The sequence below is a fragment of the Lissotriton vulgaris genome, chromosome 8 (assembly GCF_964263255.1).
Source record: "Lissotriton vulgaris chromosome 8, aLisVul1.2, whole genome shotgun sequence".
Lineage (NCBI taxonomy): Eukaryota > Metazoa > Chordata > Amphibia > Caudata > Salamandridae > Lissotriton > Lissotriton vulgaris.
This window is the reverse complement of record NC_141696.1, coordinates 1,259,562,699-1,259,576,859: the sequence shown is the minus strand read 5'-3', so window position 1 is coordinate 1,259,576,859 and position 14,161 is coordinate 1,259,562,699. Positions and strand designations below refer to the sequence as shown.

General features: G+C 41.2%; 1 protein-coding gene across 1 annotated transcript in view; it reads right to left on the bottom strand.

The window, feature by feature from the left end:
- Positions 1-7,294: 7,294 nt before the first annotated feature.
- The window catches only part of USP12 (ubiquitin specific peptidase 12), a 437,577-nt gene continuing 430,710 nt past the window's right edge, over positions 7,295-14,161 (bottom strand). Inside the window, exon 9 of the mRNA XM_086935175.1 lies at positions 7,295-10,209. Within this exon, the coding sequence (XP_086791301.1) occupies positions 10,108-10,209 (102 nt within the window). The 3' untranslated portion in view covers positions 7,295-10,107. The remainder of the gene's footprint in view (positions 10,210-14,161) is intronic.

Sequence of the window (14,161 nt, the reverse complement as noted above, 5' to 3'; positions counted from 1 at the left end):
GAAAAACGCGTTTTGGGACCCCCCTTTTTTCTCGGCCCCCCCTTGACGAAACCCACCCAAATTTTCAGGGGCTGCTCAGAAACAAAATGTGCCGATTCCGTCCACAAACGCCAAAGTTATTAGACATAGAATTTTCAAAAGTCCCATAGACAAAAAATCCTAACTATATATACCTACTGGCGAGACGCCAGTAGGTAATATATATATATATATATATATATATATATACACACATATATATATACACACACATATACACACACACTTTTGCGTATATATATATATATTTGTTGAAAAAAAACAAAGGTTACAGGGACGTTACAGCTGGGCTCAGATTTCCCTTGTAAAAAAACTGTGAAATGTAGCAGTTCTAGTTACCTGGGCTAACTAAATCATGCCCCCAAAAAGCACTGCTGTGACCTCACATATTACATCACTAATGACATGGTCAGTGACATCACTGATGACATCAACTGATTAAGTGTTTTTCAAGAGCTTAGTGGTGTTAAACATATATAGTAACCTTCTACAAAAGTTAAATTACTATACTAGGTGTGCTACTTCTTCTAACATATATTATGTGTGTGACTATCTTGTGTGTATTGGTGTGTAAGGGGCTGTATGGGTGTAAGTGGATGTGTGAGTTGCTGTGTGGATGATTGAGATGCTGTGTGAGTGGCTGTATGGGTGAGTGTCTGAATGATTGTGTGAGTGAGTGACTCGGTGTGTATGAGTGAGTGAGTGACCTATGACCCTGCTCGCAGGCAGGTCGCTCCCCACGCTGCTGCACGGCTCTGCCTGCATTGTTTTTGCCTAATCTTGTATTTTTCCCCTGTGCCTAACTTGCTTTCTTGCCCAGACTTGTTTTTATTCCCCTGTGCCTGTACTTGCTTTCTTGCCCAGACTTGTTTTTATTCCCCTGTGCCTGTACTTGCTTTCTTGCCCAGACTTGTTTTCATTCCCCTGTGCCTAACTTGCTCTCTTGCCCAGACTTGTTTTTATTCCTCTGTGCCTGTACTTGTTTTCTTGCCTAAACTTGTTTTTCCTTCCTGTGCCCAGTTCTCCCACGGCCCCGTCCGTTTTTCCCGCCGCTGCGTCCCCGCCTACCTGCAATCCCATACGCCGCCCGCTCCCGCCTCCCAGCTGCTCCTCCCTCACACATCCCCTTATATGGAAGCCACTACTCAGTGGGGGCGCCGCTGGCGTACCTACGGCAAGCCCGCCTGACCGTGCCCAGCGCCAGAACCCCTGGCCCCCGCACCCCCCACCGCACCCGACCCAGACTCAGCTATGACGCCAACTCCCTCCGCGCTCTGAACACCGGCCGAGACCAACGCTGCAACCACGGACCCATCTCCTGCCGCAGCTGCAGATTCACCTGCGACAGAACCATCAAACCACCAAGAACCAGACCCAACCCCCTCCGCTGCATACTCCTCAACACCCGCTCCGCACGCAAACACGCCATCGAGCTCTGGGACCTGCTCGACACCACACACCCGGATGTAGCCTTCCTGACCGAGACATGGTGGAACGACTCCTCTGCACCAGACATCGCCATAGCCATCCCAGACGGATACAAGATCACCCGTAGGGACCGCGCCAACGGCATCGGAGGAGGAATAGCCATCGTTCACAAATACACCCTCAAGGTCACCACCCACGCAGACAACTCCCTCAACACCGCCGAACACCTTCACTTCCGGATCTACACCGACCCCAACACCACCCTCAGAGGAACTCTCATCTACAAACCCCCCGGACCTGCTTCAGCGACTCCATCGCCGACCTCGCCAGCACCCACGCACTCGCCTCCACGGACTACATCCTCCTAGGGGACCTGAACTTCCACCTCGGGAACAACAACAACGCCAACTCCTCCACGCTGATCGACAACCTCGCCCTCAGACAACTCGTCACCGCGCCCACCCACGCCGCCGGCCACACGCTGGATGCCATCTTCTCCACAAGCACCCATGTCACCTTTGACCACACAACCGAAACCTACTGGACCGACCACCGCTGCATTCACTTCACCTTCAAAAAACCAACCACGCACCATTGCACCAAACAGCTGTCTCGCCGCTGCTGGAGCAAAGTCACCGAAGTTCAGCTGACCACCACCCTCTCCAAGAATGCACCCACCGACCCCACCAACCCAGACGCCGCAGCCCGCAACCTCAGACAGTGGATCAACGACTGTGCCAACACCCTCGCCCCAATGAAGAAACCCTCCAACAACCACGCCAGCAAGAGAGCCACCTGGTTCACTGACTAGCTCCTGGGATCCAAGCGCGCACGCCGGAAACTGGAGAAGAAATGGCTCCACAAACGCACACCGGACTACCACGCAGCCCTCAAGGACGCCACCCGCAGACACCACCACCTCATCAGATCAGCCAAGAGATCCTCCTTCAAAGACCACCTGGATAACAACGCACACGACAGCAAAGAGCTCTTCCGCATTGTAAAAGAACTCTCCAACCCCAGGGCCAACACCAACGACATCCCGCCCTCACAGGAACTGTGCGACTCACTGGCCATCTTCTTCCACCGCAAGATCGCTGACATCCACAAAAGCTTCAACACCACAACCGACAAGACCACGCCAGACTTCACCCCTCTCCCGAACACCAACAGCACCAACCGCCTGACCCCCTGATCCAAGGTCAGCGATGTCGAGACACACAAGGTCATGAACTCCATCCACTCAGGATCACCGTCAGACCCGTGCCCACACCACATATTTAACAAGGCAGACGCAGCCATCGCACCCCCGTTTCTGTTCTAAACGAATAGAACAAATAGAACAGAAACTGAGCCAGAGAATATAAGGAGGTTATATCGATAGAAGGGGAGTGATGAATATATCTAAGTTAACCTGAAGGAATCGCTGTAACCGTAGAATCAAGCAGAGGGATGAGGTTATGCTATGAGGGAGCTAAATGATTTAAGTGTGAGTACATAAGGGTTTAGTTTAAATCCCGGAAGCGTAAAGTAATTAACTAATAAACAGGCGAACATGAGAGAAGCTATCTGGCATACTCTTTAGAAAGTGTAGTAGTAGAGAGAATAACGTATATGATATCAAAACGAGTAGAGCTATTACAACTATGCTCTTCTCCATAGAACATATATGGTTTGGAACCGCTGAAAAACGCACAAAACAGCCACCCCCTGTAGCCAGTGACAAGTGCGGGAAATCCTCTTTAAACTAAAGAGAAGGTAAGGCAACCAACATAATGTAAAGCACCCGGGGGTGGGGTATAGTATATATGATCAGAAACGAAGTCCGATCTATACCCACTTTTAAACAACAGATACCCGCGAAGTATCTATACGTGGAAACCGAAGAGCGGATGGTACCACGAGAATATTTACAAACACACGGAATAAAGGAAAACGCTTTACTCACTAGTAAAAGGTAAGCTAGACATCAGGCAAAAGTGCTAATAAGAGATAGGATAAAAAGCAAGATAAGTCCGAAATGTAACTGTTGCAATAATTATGTTTAATAGATAAGAATGATCCATAACTCGCCACGCTAAGAGACATCTCCATTACCCAGTGAAACTGGCCGCTAAGGGAGACTTTAAGTACACTATCGTGTCATCTCGTCAAGATCCTTAAAGGTTAGTAATATATAGAATCTAACTAAAGAATAAAAAACAAAAAATCAAACATCATGTTAAATGTTCTTCTATCATAAAGTAAGAAGATCCTTGAAGTAAACACTGGAACTCAAATTATTAATTAAAAACAGACCCTGCTAGTAGTGGAGCCACTTCACTCTTATCATATCCAGAAAGAAATTAGGAACCAACGGGTTTCCCTATACATACCCATACCAAATATGCCATTGACCAAAGTACAACGGAGGGTTTGAGGCTCATAAAGGTGTAATGTATTGTAAAATTGTACAAATTTATCAGCACTAAACATGTCGGAAATGCCCATATAGAAATGGTTTGCGATCTTGTATTCTTGCTTTAATAATGGTCATATCAAGAAAACAAAATGTGGAGACCGTAGAGATATACTCAAGGTGGGAGACCCACATACAGTGAGGAATATAGACATCCACGGCAAAACTAATGATATATATTAGTTTACATATGACACATAGAAAAAACTCGCATTAGGATGGAAGTGTAGATGCTAATGCTATCGATGCATAATTTAACATTTCTGGTGTACCATAATGATAGATATCTCTTTAATACACAGAAAGAAACTTTTTTTGTGAAACTGAGGACCCCACTATTAATTGTCCTGAGTAAGGTGTGACTGTATCAATGGTACTAACACCGAAACGCGTCGACGCACGGAAAGATAGAGAATCCAACAAAGCCTAGAAGATACCAACGATATGCAAATTTAACAACTGTGGTATTAATATGTGAATTTAGTAAGGCTATTGGATCCCACTAATTGGTTGAAACAACATTCGAGCAAGTATTATTATTGGAGTGTTTTTGTTCTGTATACTTTGTGTTATTGATATCACTGTACTGTATTTGTTCCGCATTTAGATCCCTATGTAGCTTTCTTTTTTAATTTAGAAAATGTTATTTATGTGTTCTTTTTTTAAAAATGTATTAGTATGAAATGTAATTTACATTGTTGACACTATGTTTTCAGAAGAATTGATTGATTTTTTCTGAAATTTTAATATCATATTTTCGTTTTAATAAAAGACTGTAAACTTCATACTTTGGTTTTTGGCGTGTCCCTTAATAATATGCTTATGGGTGTTTTGGACACAAAAGAGCAATTGTCCCTTGCACACTGCAATCTCTAGTACTATTCCAGGGATTTTCTCTAGACTTACTTGGTCACATAGTACCCTGTTCCCTGGAACACGAGGGGTCTTCTCTCTTAACTTGACAAAATCCAAAACTACCCAAACTGCAGCACATGGTTGCTTTCCGTGGAAAAAGTTGATATGTCCAGATTGAGTGTTGGGCCCTTTCCTGTCAGAAGCGCTAAGCTCATCCACACAAGTAAGGTGCCTTTTTTAGGAGATTTGGGGGGGATGCTAGTTAGTAGGACGTTTGCGCTCCCAGCAGATTCTGGAACTTTCCACCACAGAAATGTGAGGGAAATCTGTCTTTTTAGCCAAAGTTTGCAAGTGGTTCTGGGGAGAAAAAAAAACCTACTAGTGAGAGCTACGCAAGCCATGGCACCCGTGTCACCCCGGGTGTCTAGTTTTCAAAAATGAGCAGGTTTGGTCTGTTTCCTTAGGTGCAGCACAAAAAGAAAAGTCAGCTTGTGGGTGTAAAATTTTGATCTGTCCATGTTGCGTTTTGGGCCTTTTCCCGTTGGGGGCCCTAGGCCCACTCATTCGAGTAAGGTATTGTTTTATTGTGAGACATGGCAGAATGCTGGGTGGTGGGGGATTTTTAGATCGCCGCAGATTCCAGGACTTGCCCTCACAGAAATGTGTTTTTAGGCACCTGTTGAGGTTTGCAAGGGCTTATGGGTACAAACAACTTGTTAGACCCACATAAGTCACACCAAACTGGGCACTAAGGTGTCACATTTTCAGAACTGTCTGGGTATGGTAGGTTTTCCTGGGTGGCTCAAAATCCCCAGCTACTTACGTTGTTGAAAATTTTTTGCATTCTACTGGGTAAAATATAGTGCCTCTTGGTTGTGTTTTGGAGTATATTTTGTTGCAGGTGCAAGGCCCAGCCACATTAGTGGAGTACCATTTTTACCTGGAAAAATGTGGGAACTTAGAATGGTATAACATTTGTTATCAACTGTATTTCTTAGTATTTGTGCCTCCCAAATGTAAGTTAGTGCGTTAGAAAGAAGACCTTTTGTAAAATACCCTCTGAATCACATGCTGGTATGGTACTATCAAATTCCGAGATGTACAAATAATCACTGCTCCTAAACTCAGTAACTAGTGTACATTTTAGGTATACATAGGTTTCCAAACACAGAAAGAACCCAAGGGTCCTAATTGTAAGTCTAAAGGGCGTGTGTAATATGACTACCATGCTCAGGGGGAATCCCTTTTAAGGACGATTCCCCCCACACCAGAGGTGTCATGCTTCATCATAGGGGTGCCTCCTCGCGTCAAGAACCTAGTTGTGACGCGGGCTACAACCCCCTCGCTATGAGGGAAGAGCTCAGGGATTTTTTTTGAAAGATGGTGGAACCCTACGTGAGCATGGTGTGTTGTGGGTGGAGTGCAGTGCTATAGTGAATAGTGGTTTAAAACTTACTACAAAGTTAGCTAATGTGAACTTTATTGCGCTACCCTCTGGCAGGATTAAAAACCAATAGCTTGCAATGTAGCTGCCAACATTAGAGGCAGCTGCATTTGGAAACTATCAACATGACTTACTAGGGTGTCAATAAAATATGATTTGATAACCTGAAAAAACATTTATCCTGAAGGCGAACTATCAAACTTTTGCCGAAACGTTGCGTCAACAGGTTTTCTGTCTTTTTAATGTTGTAACTTTTAAATTTACATTTGTTATTTGCTTTTTGAAAGAATGAAGTGGATAAAGACAATGACTCCAATATATTAGGGAAAGTACTGTTTTGAGATTTGCTGGTGATCATGCAAACTTGTTTTTCATGAATTTGCACTTCAGGATTTCAAAACAACTTGTTTTAAATTAACAGTGTTTTTAATTAAAATAATATATATTGGAGTACATTTTTTAATTTTGAGTATCTTTGTAACATTACAGCAACTTGCAAACTAATTAGTTTCCTCTTGTTCGTTAATAACGGTGGTATTTATAGTAGCTTGACCTTTGACATATCTCTTGTACTAAGTACTTATACCACAGGATCCTGTTTTTGGGTTGATTATAGCATTTACTCATACATCTACCTTGTTTATTGTTTATCTCTTTGAAAAGGGATTTCTTTGTTTTGTGTTTCATAGACCCCTCCCTTTTCTAAGTATTAGAGTACCTCCCTTATATTTTTGCAATTTGTACGGAAAAACCAGGCACTTTTTTCCCCATCAAACCCTACATTTTGCTTTATATAGACTATTTTCCTGGTTCCCTCCAGGGGACTCCAAAAACCTTGGGTATCTTTGGAATCCCCATGATATTAGGAAAAAAGGACACAAATATGGTTTAGATACCTTATGTGGAAAAAAGTTAAGGAGGCATAAGCGAGAAGTGCCTCAAACAGTCAAAAAGGGCTCAGCACTGGGGTGTGAAGCCTTAGCAGTTAAGGGTTAAACTAGATAAAATTAAAAATAAAAAAATTACCGGAAAGAAAATGTTTGCATGCTTAAATGAAACCGAGACACATGTTTATGTTGCCCATACTTTTATTTCTTTAGAACAGGAAATCATAACACAACAGGCTATTCCGAGCAAGCCCTTAAATACACCCGCCAAACACCTATAAATCTGTATCAAAAGTGCAACATTTTATAATTTATTATATGCTGTTTAATACATCTAGTATGTTACCAAATAACATACATCATTTAATAGAAATTCTTGTTCCAATATACAAAATAGAGGACTGCTGTCCAAATTAACATTTATATATAAGTACACAGCAATCAGTTCCACCATTAGCAATTGAAGACGCCCTGGTCTTGCCTATACAAAATGTCAATTTTGTAATGTTTTCTATTGGTCAGCGTCCTTAGTTTTTTCAACATTTGCATAAACTGCAGTTTTTGAAATTAGCAAATTCAAGAATTACATTTTCTTTTCAGCTGCACTCGGAGTAATATGAAATGTATCACTTGGAACCTCTCCATAGACCCACCCACCTCCAAACGAAGGAAACATGATTTCATGAAATGGGCTTCAGGTGAAAAAGGAACGCACATTTCGTGTGACAAACATTTACTTGAACTTAACAAAATAGGTTTCTCAAACTTAGTAGAGTATAAAATATATTCAGCAACACATTGGCGTTTACTAACAATTTTTAAAAAAGTAAAAATGATTGTGTAAAACAAAGAAAAAAATTCTTGTACCTTTATGCAAAGGACTTTGAATGGTTATCTTCTTACATCTAATTGTGAACAGCTTGTTTTCCTGTTTTAATTACCATATTTAGCTTCTTCAAATAATTTGAAGTTGTAAAATGCAATACAATTTGGTCTAGAGCCCTTCAATCAAAGAGTAAAAACTTTAAAAAAAAGTCTGATTTCTTTTCTCAGTTTCAACTTTTGACATCTTCACAACCCTTTCTTTTCGTTAGGATGGTAGTTCAAACAGGCTAAGCAATTTGTATAAAAATGCCTGAAACAATAAAATAGAAAAATTCCCAGGCAAAACTACAGAACATTAGCATTTTTAAAAGAAGCTTAGTAAAATCTGGCTTGACCATTGCATTTGCGACTGTGAAATTGAAGCCTAGTTTGCAGAATGACCCTGTTCAGAAAGATACTCAGCCACGTAGGACAAGTTAGTGAACTTATTTTCCTGAGCCAAAAGATACAAGTCAGTAAATGGGTTACTTTTAGCAGCAGCCAGAAGACATTCGTTTTAGAGGTCTCATCAGTTTCCATAAAATAACCGAAAAAGCACAATGCACAATAGACCTGTTACTCACTGAAAGAAAACAGTGGGTTAGGGGTAGGGGGCACAACAAAGGACACCAGGGCCAGATTGCCAGTACTGGGAATATGCATTCAACCATTTTCCAGACATTACATTCAGCCACTGTCAAACAATACAACGATGCATGGAAAACAAAAGTGTCAATCACCTTAGTTTACATACTGTACATTACATATATTATTTACTATTGTCTTGATTTAGAATCTCTCCATAAAAACTATTCTACAAGTATTTTTAAATTCTGATAATGCTGTTCAATATGCTTCGCAAAATAAAACAACTTAAAAAAAAGTTTGGATTCTTATGCATTTATATCAGAATGTAATCTGAAACATTAAACACATAAAAGCATTGTTGGAATTCTCACAAGTAAGCCAGTTTCATTCAAACGATTAAAGTATGACAAGCTCGAAAACCTTCTATCTTGTATTGCAGATTATAGAAACATGTCCCTTAATTGCACATTGAACAGTATAATAGCTACAAATAATGGATCAGCACCCACATTTAATTTCAGTAAGCATTCTCGCCAGTATCATTCGACATAGCTTTCAGAAATAGACTTTTAGCTTGGCCTCTTTTAGAGCATGAAAAAGATTGTGTTAATTCTGCAGCTAAGTATTGTCTAGCATGTAGACATAAATAGAAGCTCCTCCTGAGCCAAATAAACATTCCTTCGTGGACTGTAAAGCGTATTTGTTTTGAAAGGTACACCAAACTCAGTTTTTTCACTGTCAAAGTATTTGTAAGGAATTTAATGGACAACAAGGTGAATGATAAAGACTTAAAAATTGAACCCGGGCAAAAATAAAAATATACAGATTTAAACTATGGCAAATAAATATATTAGGAAACTATATTAATAAAGCAAGCATTCGTCATACCATTGTATTAAAAGCCACCATTTTGAGTGATTGTTCCCAAGTTAATGAAACATGTACATACAATTCTCACATTACCAGCTTCTTTAAAGAAGCAATACGCACATTGGTCTACTTGACGATGGTAGATAATGGATGCAGATCTTTTGCTGTCAAGAAGGCAACTGTAAGTGCTGAGTCCAAAACATGACTTGTCTAAAGCTGTAAATGCTTTCCATGGTTAGGAGAGGAAGATTCATGAGCAAAAAGGATGCTGTTAAAGAAAGATCAGTACATTCTGTGCAAGGTACTCTAAGCACTCCTGCTGCCCCCCATTACATTTCGGGAAAACAATGCAGTTATCCAAGCACAATACCGATCCTTGAATTCTACTGGAAGTTTGTTCCTTCAGGACAATGGAACATCTCCGTTTTCTCGTTGGTAGCACTAGTGGAACTGTATGGTCAGCATGATACCTGAGCAAATAAATCAACTGCCATGATATGAACTTCATTTTCCACTGTATCCATGGGCTTTGCTTTTGTTGTGTTGTGCAAACAGCGCTACTGCCCCTGAGCTCACCACATTCCTCTTTTTCTGTCTTTTATTCGGTGCTTGCTCCATCCCCGAAAATAACCAGAGAAGAAATGAGGCAGAAAGTATCTCTTCAGAATTCCCATTCAGTCCCGAGACTGATAGAAAAGGATGTAACCAGACTCTGAGTTCTTCGAGATGTCCGATGTCAACCCGTAGAATTCTTCAATAGCTTGTGCATCTATTTTCTGCAGGATGTAAATTGACATTATTAAACAAGATGATTTACAAAGCAAGGAAATCATTATGAACTAGACTGCTATAGCAGCATCGTGCATATTATGCAATCTAACAAGTCAGTGTGTGAAGTTCAAATACAATTGCTGAGGGGGGGGGGGGCTAGAACAAAATGTGAACAATAATCACGGGGTTTAAATAAAAGCATAAGAGCAAGTATGAAGACTGGCCTGCATGTCAAAAAACACAGTAAGGTCAACACCGAAAAACAGGACAATATTAAGTTGAGCACACATTTTCTCCATGTAGTCATAAGCTTACAGATCTTGTTGGTGGACATTAAGGTTTTACATTAACAAACGTGTAATTACTTATCTAAAACTATATACCTAAACAATCTTGTGTACCACCAGAACCATGTATAATTCTGATTTGGTATAGTTACATTGGCAGGGGTGTTTACATCGTCAGCTTGACTTCTGCTCGCTAAGCAGTCTGCTCCAATGGAGGAGTATCTTAATGTCATCAGAAAATATATTAAATGAAGCCTTTAGCACCAGAACTGCACACAGCATTGGCCATAGGCTCATATACAGATTATATGAAAAAAGATGAACCACAAGTATCCCAAGGAACTTGGCCAGAATGAGATTGAAAAGAGGAAGTTAAAAATCTCTTTTCGACACACAGATCTATAAGCTTAAGGACACTGACGCTTCTGCCTTAAGTTGCAAGCTTTTTAAATCATGCAGTACAGTTAACAGAACCACTTTTTGTCCCACATCCTCACAAAGCAGCAAGACTATAAAGGGTCTAGGAAGTTATTGACATTGTTCTGTAAAAAGTCTGTCCTGAAGGATGGGCCAGGAAGGAAACTTGTGATTCTGATCAGTATTAGTCAGTTCGGCATAATCTATTGCGTTTACTCTGTAGTGGCATAAAAATTCCTCATTCGAGCAATGATGTAAGTTTTTTCAGAAATAAAAGGATACATTAATATTTTTTTTAGGATAATAAGAAGGCAGAGGTTCTTCAAAGAGCTGAGAAGACAGAATATCAAGGAGCGTCAGAATACACTATAGGAAGTCAGTTTCTTCCACTGAGTGCTTACAAGGCATTCAGTATACTAGATCTCTCATTAAACACAATTCAGACATTCCATTTAGAATATCAGATGTAAAGTGTTGTTGCAACAATAGCATGGCAAGTATGGACAACTTTAGTGAAAATAATAGTCGCAATGATTCTCAGTAAAAATAAACTCGATACAACAGAAGCTTATTAAAAATAATAACGAAAACTTTAAGCTAATCGGTTGGACTCTGACAGTGAAGTGTACTTTCTTGCCTTTAGCATAAGATATGTATAGGCTTTGAGAAGTACAATACATTAGTCGCCTTTTAAGCTTCAGGTGCAGTCAGTGGGGTTACGTCATCTAATCTCTTATGTTAGTGCTTAAGAAAGTAAGTTTAGCTGGAATCAGTGAATAAGCGCTCTATTACTAAAGGGAACATGGAAAAGAAGCATGAGAATCATAACTAAGGAAATTCGAAGTTACCGTTGCTAAACAAGTATGTGCATTTAACAAGCAGTATGGAGGCAGTGACTGCATAAGGGAGAGAAAAATCTGACCACTAGCTACCTACCGGTTTATATTGAAGTAGCAATTCCAGAAAGAAGCAGTGTGCTGGTGAAAGATGGGAGTTACAGCAATATTTTTTATAAAATGTATTCTCCTACAGGCTCCCTGGAAAGGTCAACTTTCAAGTAGAGCAGTAGTATGAGCACAACTGTGTTTTAGTTGCAGTTGTAATCACCTGGTTTCCCAGGGCCCAAGGAGCGATAGCCAACTATCAGTGGGACTAGAATTATGGAAAAAACACTGTGCATCCAATGCTTAAGAAGTTTCAGGAGAACTAGAAGAATTAAACTTCACGGACTCATCTTATCCTGAAATACCTTGTGTCTAATCTAGCAAGCGTTTGTTTGCACATTGCAAAACAAAAATTATCATGCGAGAGTCCAGATTTAATGAACCATATACGTACAATAGCATTTCATTTATATAACAATCAAATGTTCTGCTTTATAAGGTTCTCTAAGCAAGGTCCTTAAGAAACTTAAGATATTGATTTCATAAGGAAATTATCATTGTTTCCCAACATATGAGTAAATTCTCTAGTTGGTAGGAGTTCTCAATATATCTCTGTGATATTATTCTTATAGTGTCATATCTTATGTTTCAATGTATTTTAGCAATAGCAATGAATGATTTAAATCTGAATTCAAATAAGGGAGAATTTATAGCAGCAGTACACACGCTATCTAGTGACTCATGGACTTGTGCTGTGGGGTGGCTCCTTCAAGTAGACTCCTGTATAAAACCAGTTAGAATAGTAAAAATCTGGGGATCATCCCCGACAACAACTTGGTGTTCCGGAGGCACAATACAGTGGCGTCTCAAAAACACGCATCCACCTCTAAATACTTTTCACATACAACCATTAAGTAATGGCAATGCAAGAGCTAGTAACGAAAAAGTTACTTACCTTCGGTAACGCATTATCTGGTAGAGACTCTATCTACCTGCAGATTCCTTACCTTTGAATTTTCCCAGGCGTCAGGCTGGATCCGGAAACTTTTGCTGAGCAATAGGCGTCAACCAGGTGCGCGGACGCGAGTACTTTTTGTTTTTCCATGCCAGAAGCGCAGAGCCACCAAGTGACTGACGTAAATGTGTGCAGAGCTAGGGCCCTGAAAAGGGGAGTAACCCTAGACCTACATCATCAGTCCGCAAAGCAGGGAGGAATGGGTGGGGCTGTAAGGAATCTGTAGCTAGATAGGAGTCTCTACCAAATAATGTGTTACCGAAGGTAAGTAACTTGTTCATCTGATAGAGACTTCTAGCTGCAAATTCCTTACCTTTGAATCAGATACCCGAGCCATACCACCCGGCGTTGGGTTGCAGGCTCATGAAGTAGACTAAAAAGTCTTGTAGGACTGAGCGGGCAAAGTTCCCTTCCCTGCGCACTTGATAATCAAGGCAATAATGTTTTTCGAACGTGTGCAATGATGTCCACGTCGCTGCCCGACACATGTCTTGAACTGGGACACCTCGTGCCAAGGCCGTAGTCGCAGCCTTTCCCCTGGTGGAATGGGCCCTTAATCCCTCAGGGGGCTGCTTCTTCGCCAAGGTATAACAGATAATGCAGAGAACAACCCAGCGAGAGATGGTCCTTTTCTGCACTGCTTTTCCCTTCTTTGCGCCCACATACACCATAAAGAATTGGTCATCCACCGGGAACTCTTTTGTGCGGTCAAGGTAGAACGACAACGCTTTTTTTGGGTCCAGTCGGTGGAGACGCTCCTTTTCCTTAGGGGGATGTGAGGGAGCCAAGAAGTTATGCTAAGTAATGGACTGCCCCAGATGGAATGGGGCCACAACCTTTGGAGAGAATGATGCTCTGGTGCGAAGCACCACCTTGTCCGGAAAGGACATACTATAAGGAGGAGAGCTGGATAACCCCTGCAATTCACTCACCCTCCGGGTCGATGTAATCGCCACTAAGAAGGCTGTTTTGATGGTCAACAGCCGGCGGGGACAATTGTGCGCAAAAGCTCGAAAGGAGAGCACATCAGATAAGTGAGGACTAAATTAAGGTCCTATTGTGGCATAACATAGGGTGTAGGTGGAAATAAATGAACCAACCCTTTCAAAAATCTATTTACAATTGGAGATTTAAAGAGAGAAGGCTGGTCTGACAGCAGCAAAAACAGAGAGCAGAAAGGTATCCCTTGAGAGTTTCCAAAGCAGAGCCTGCAGGGCAAGGGTAAGAATGAACAAAAGGACAGTAGAAAGAGGAGCAGAAAGAAGGTCAATACATCTTTCTGTACAGTATAATACATATTTCTGCCAATGGCAGGCGTATACCGACTTAGTGGAGGCCCGCCTGGCCGGCAGAT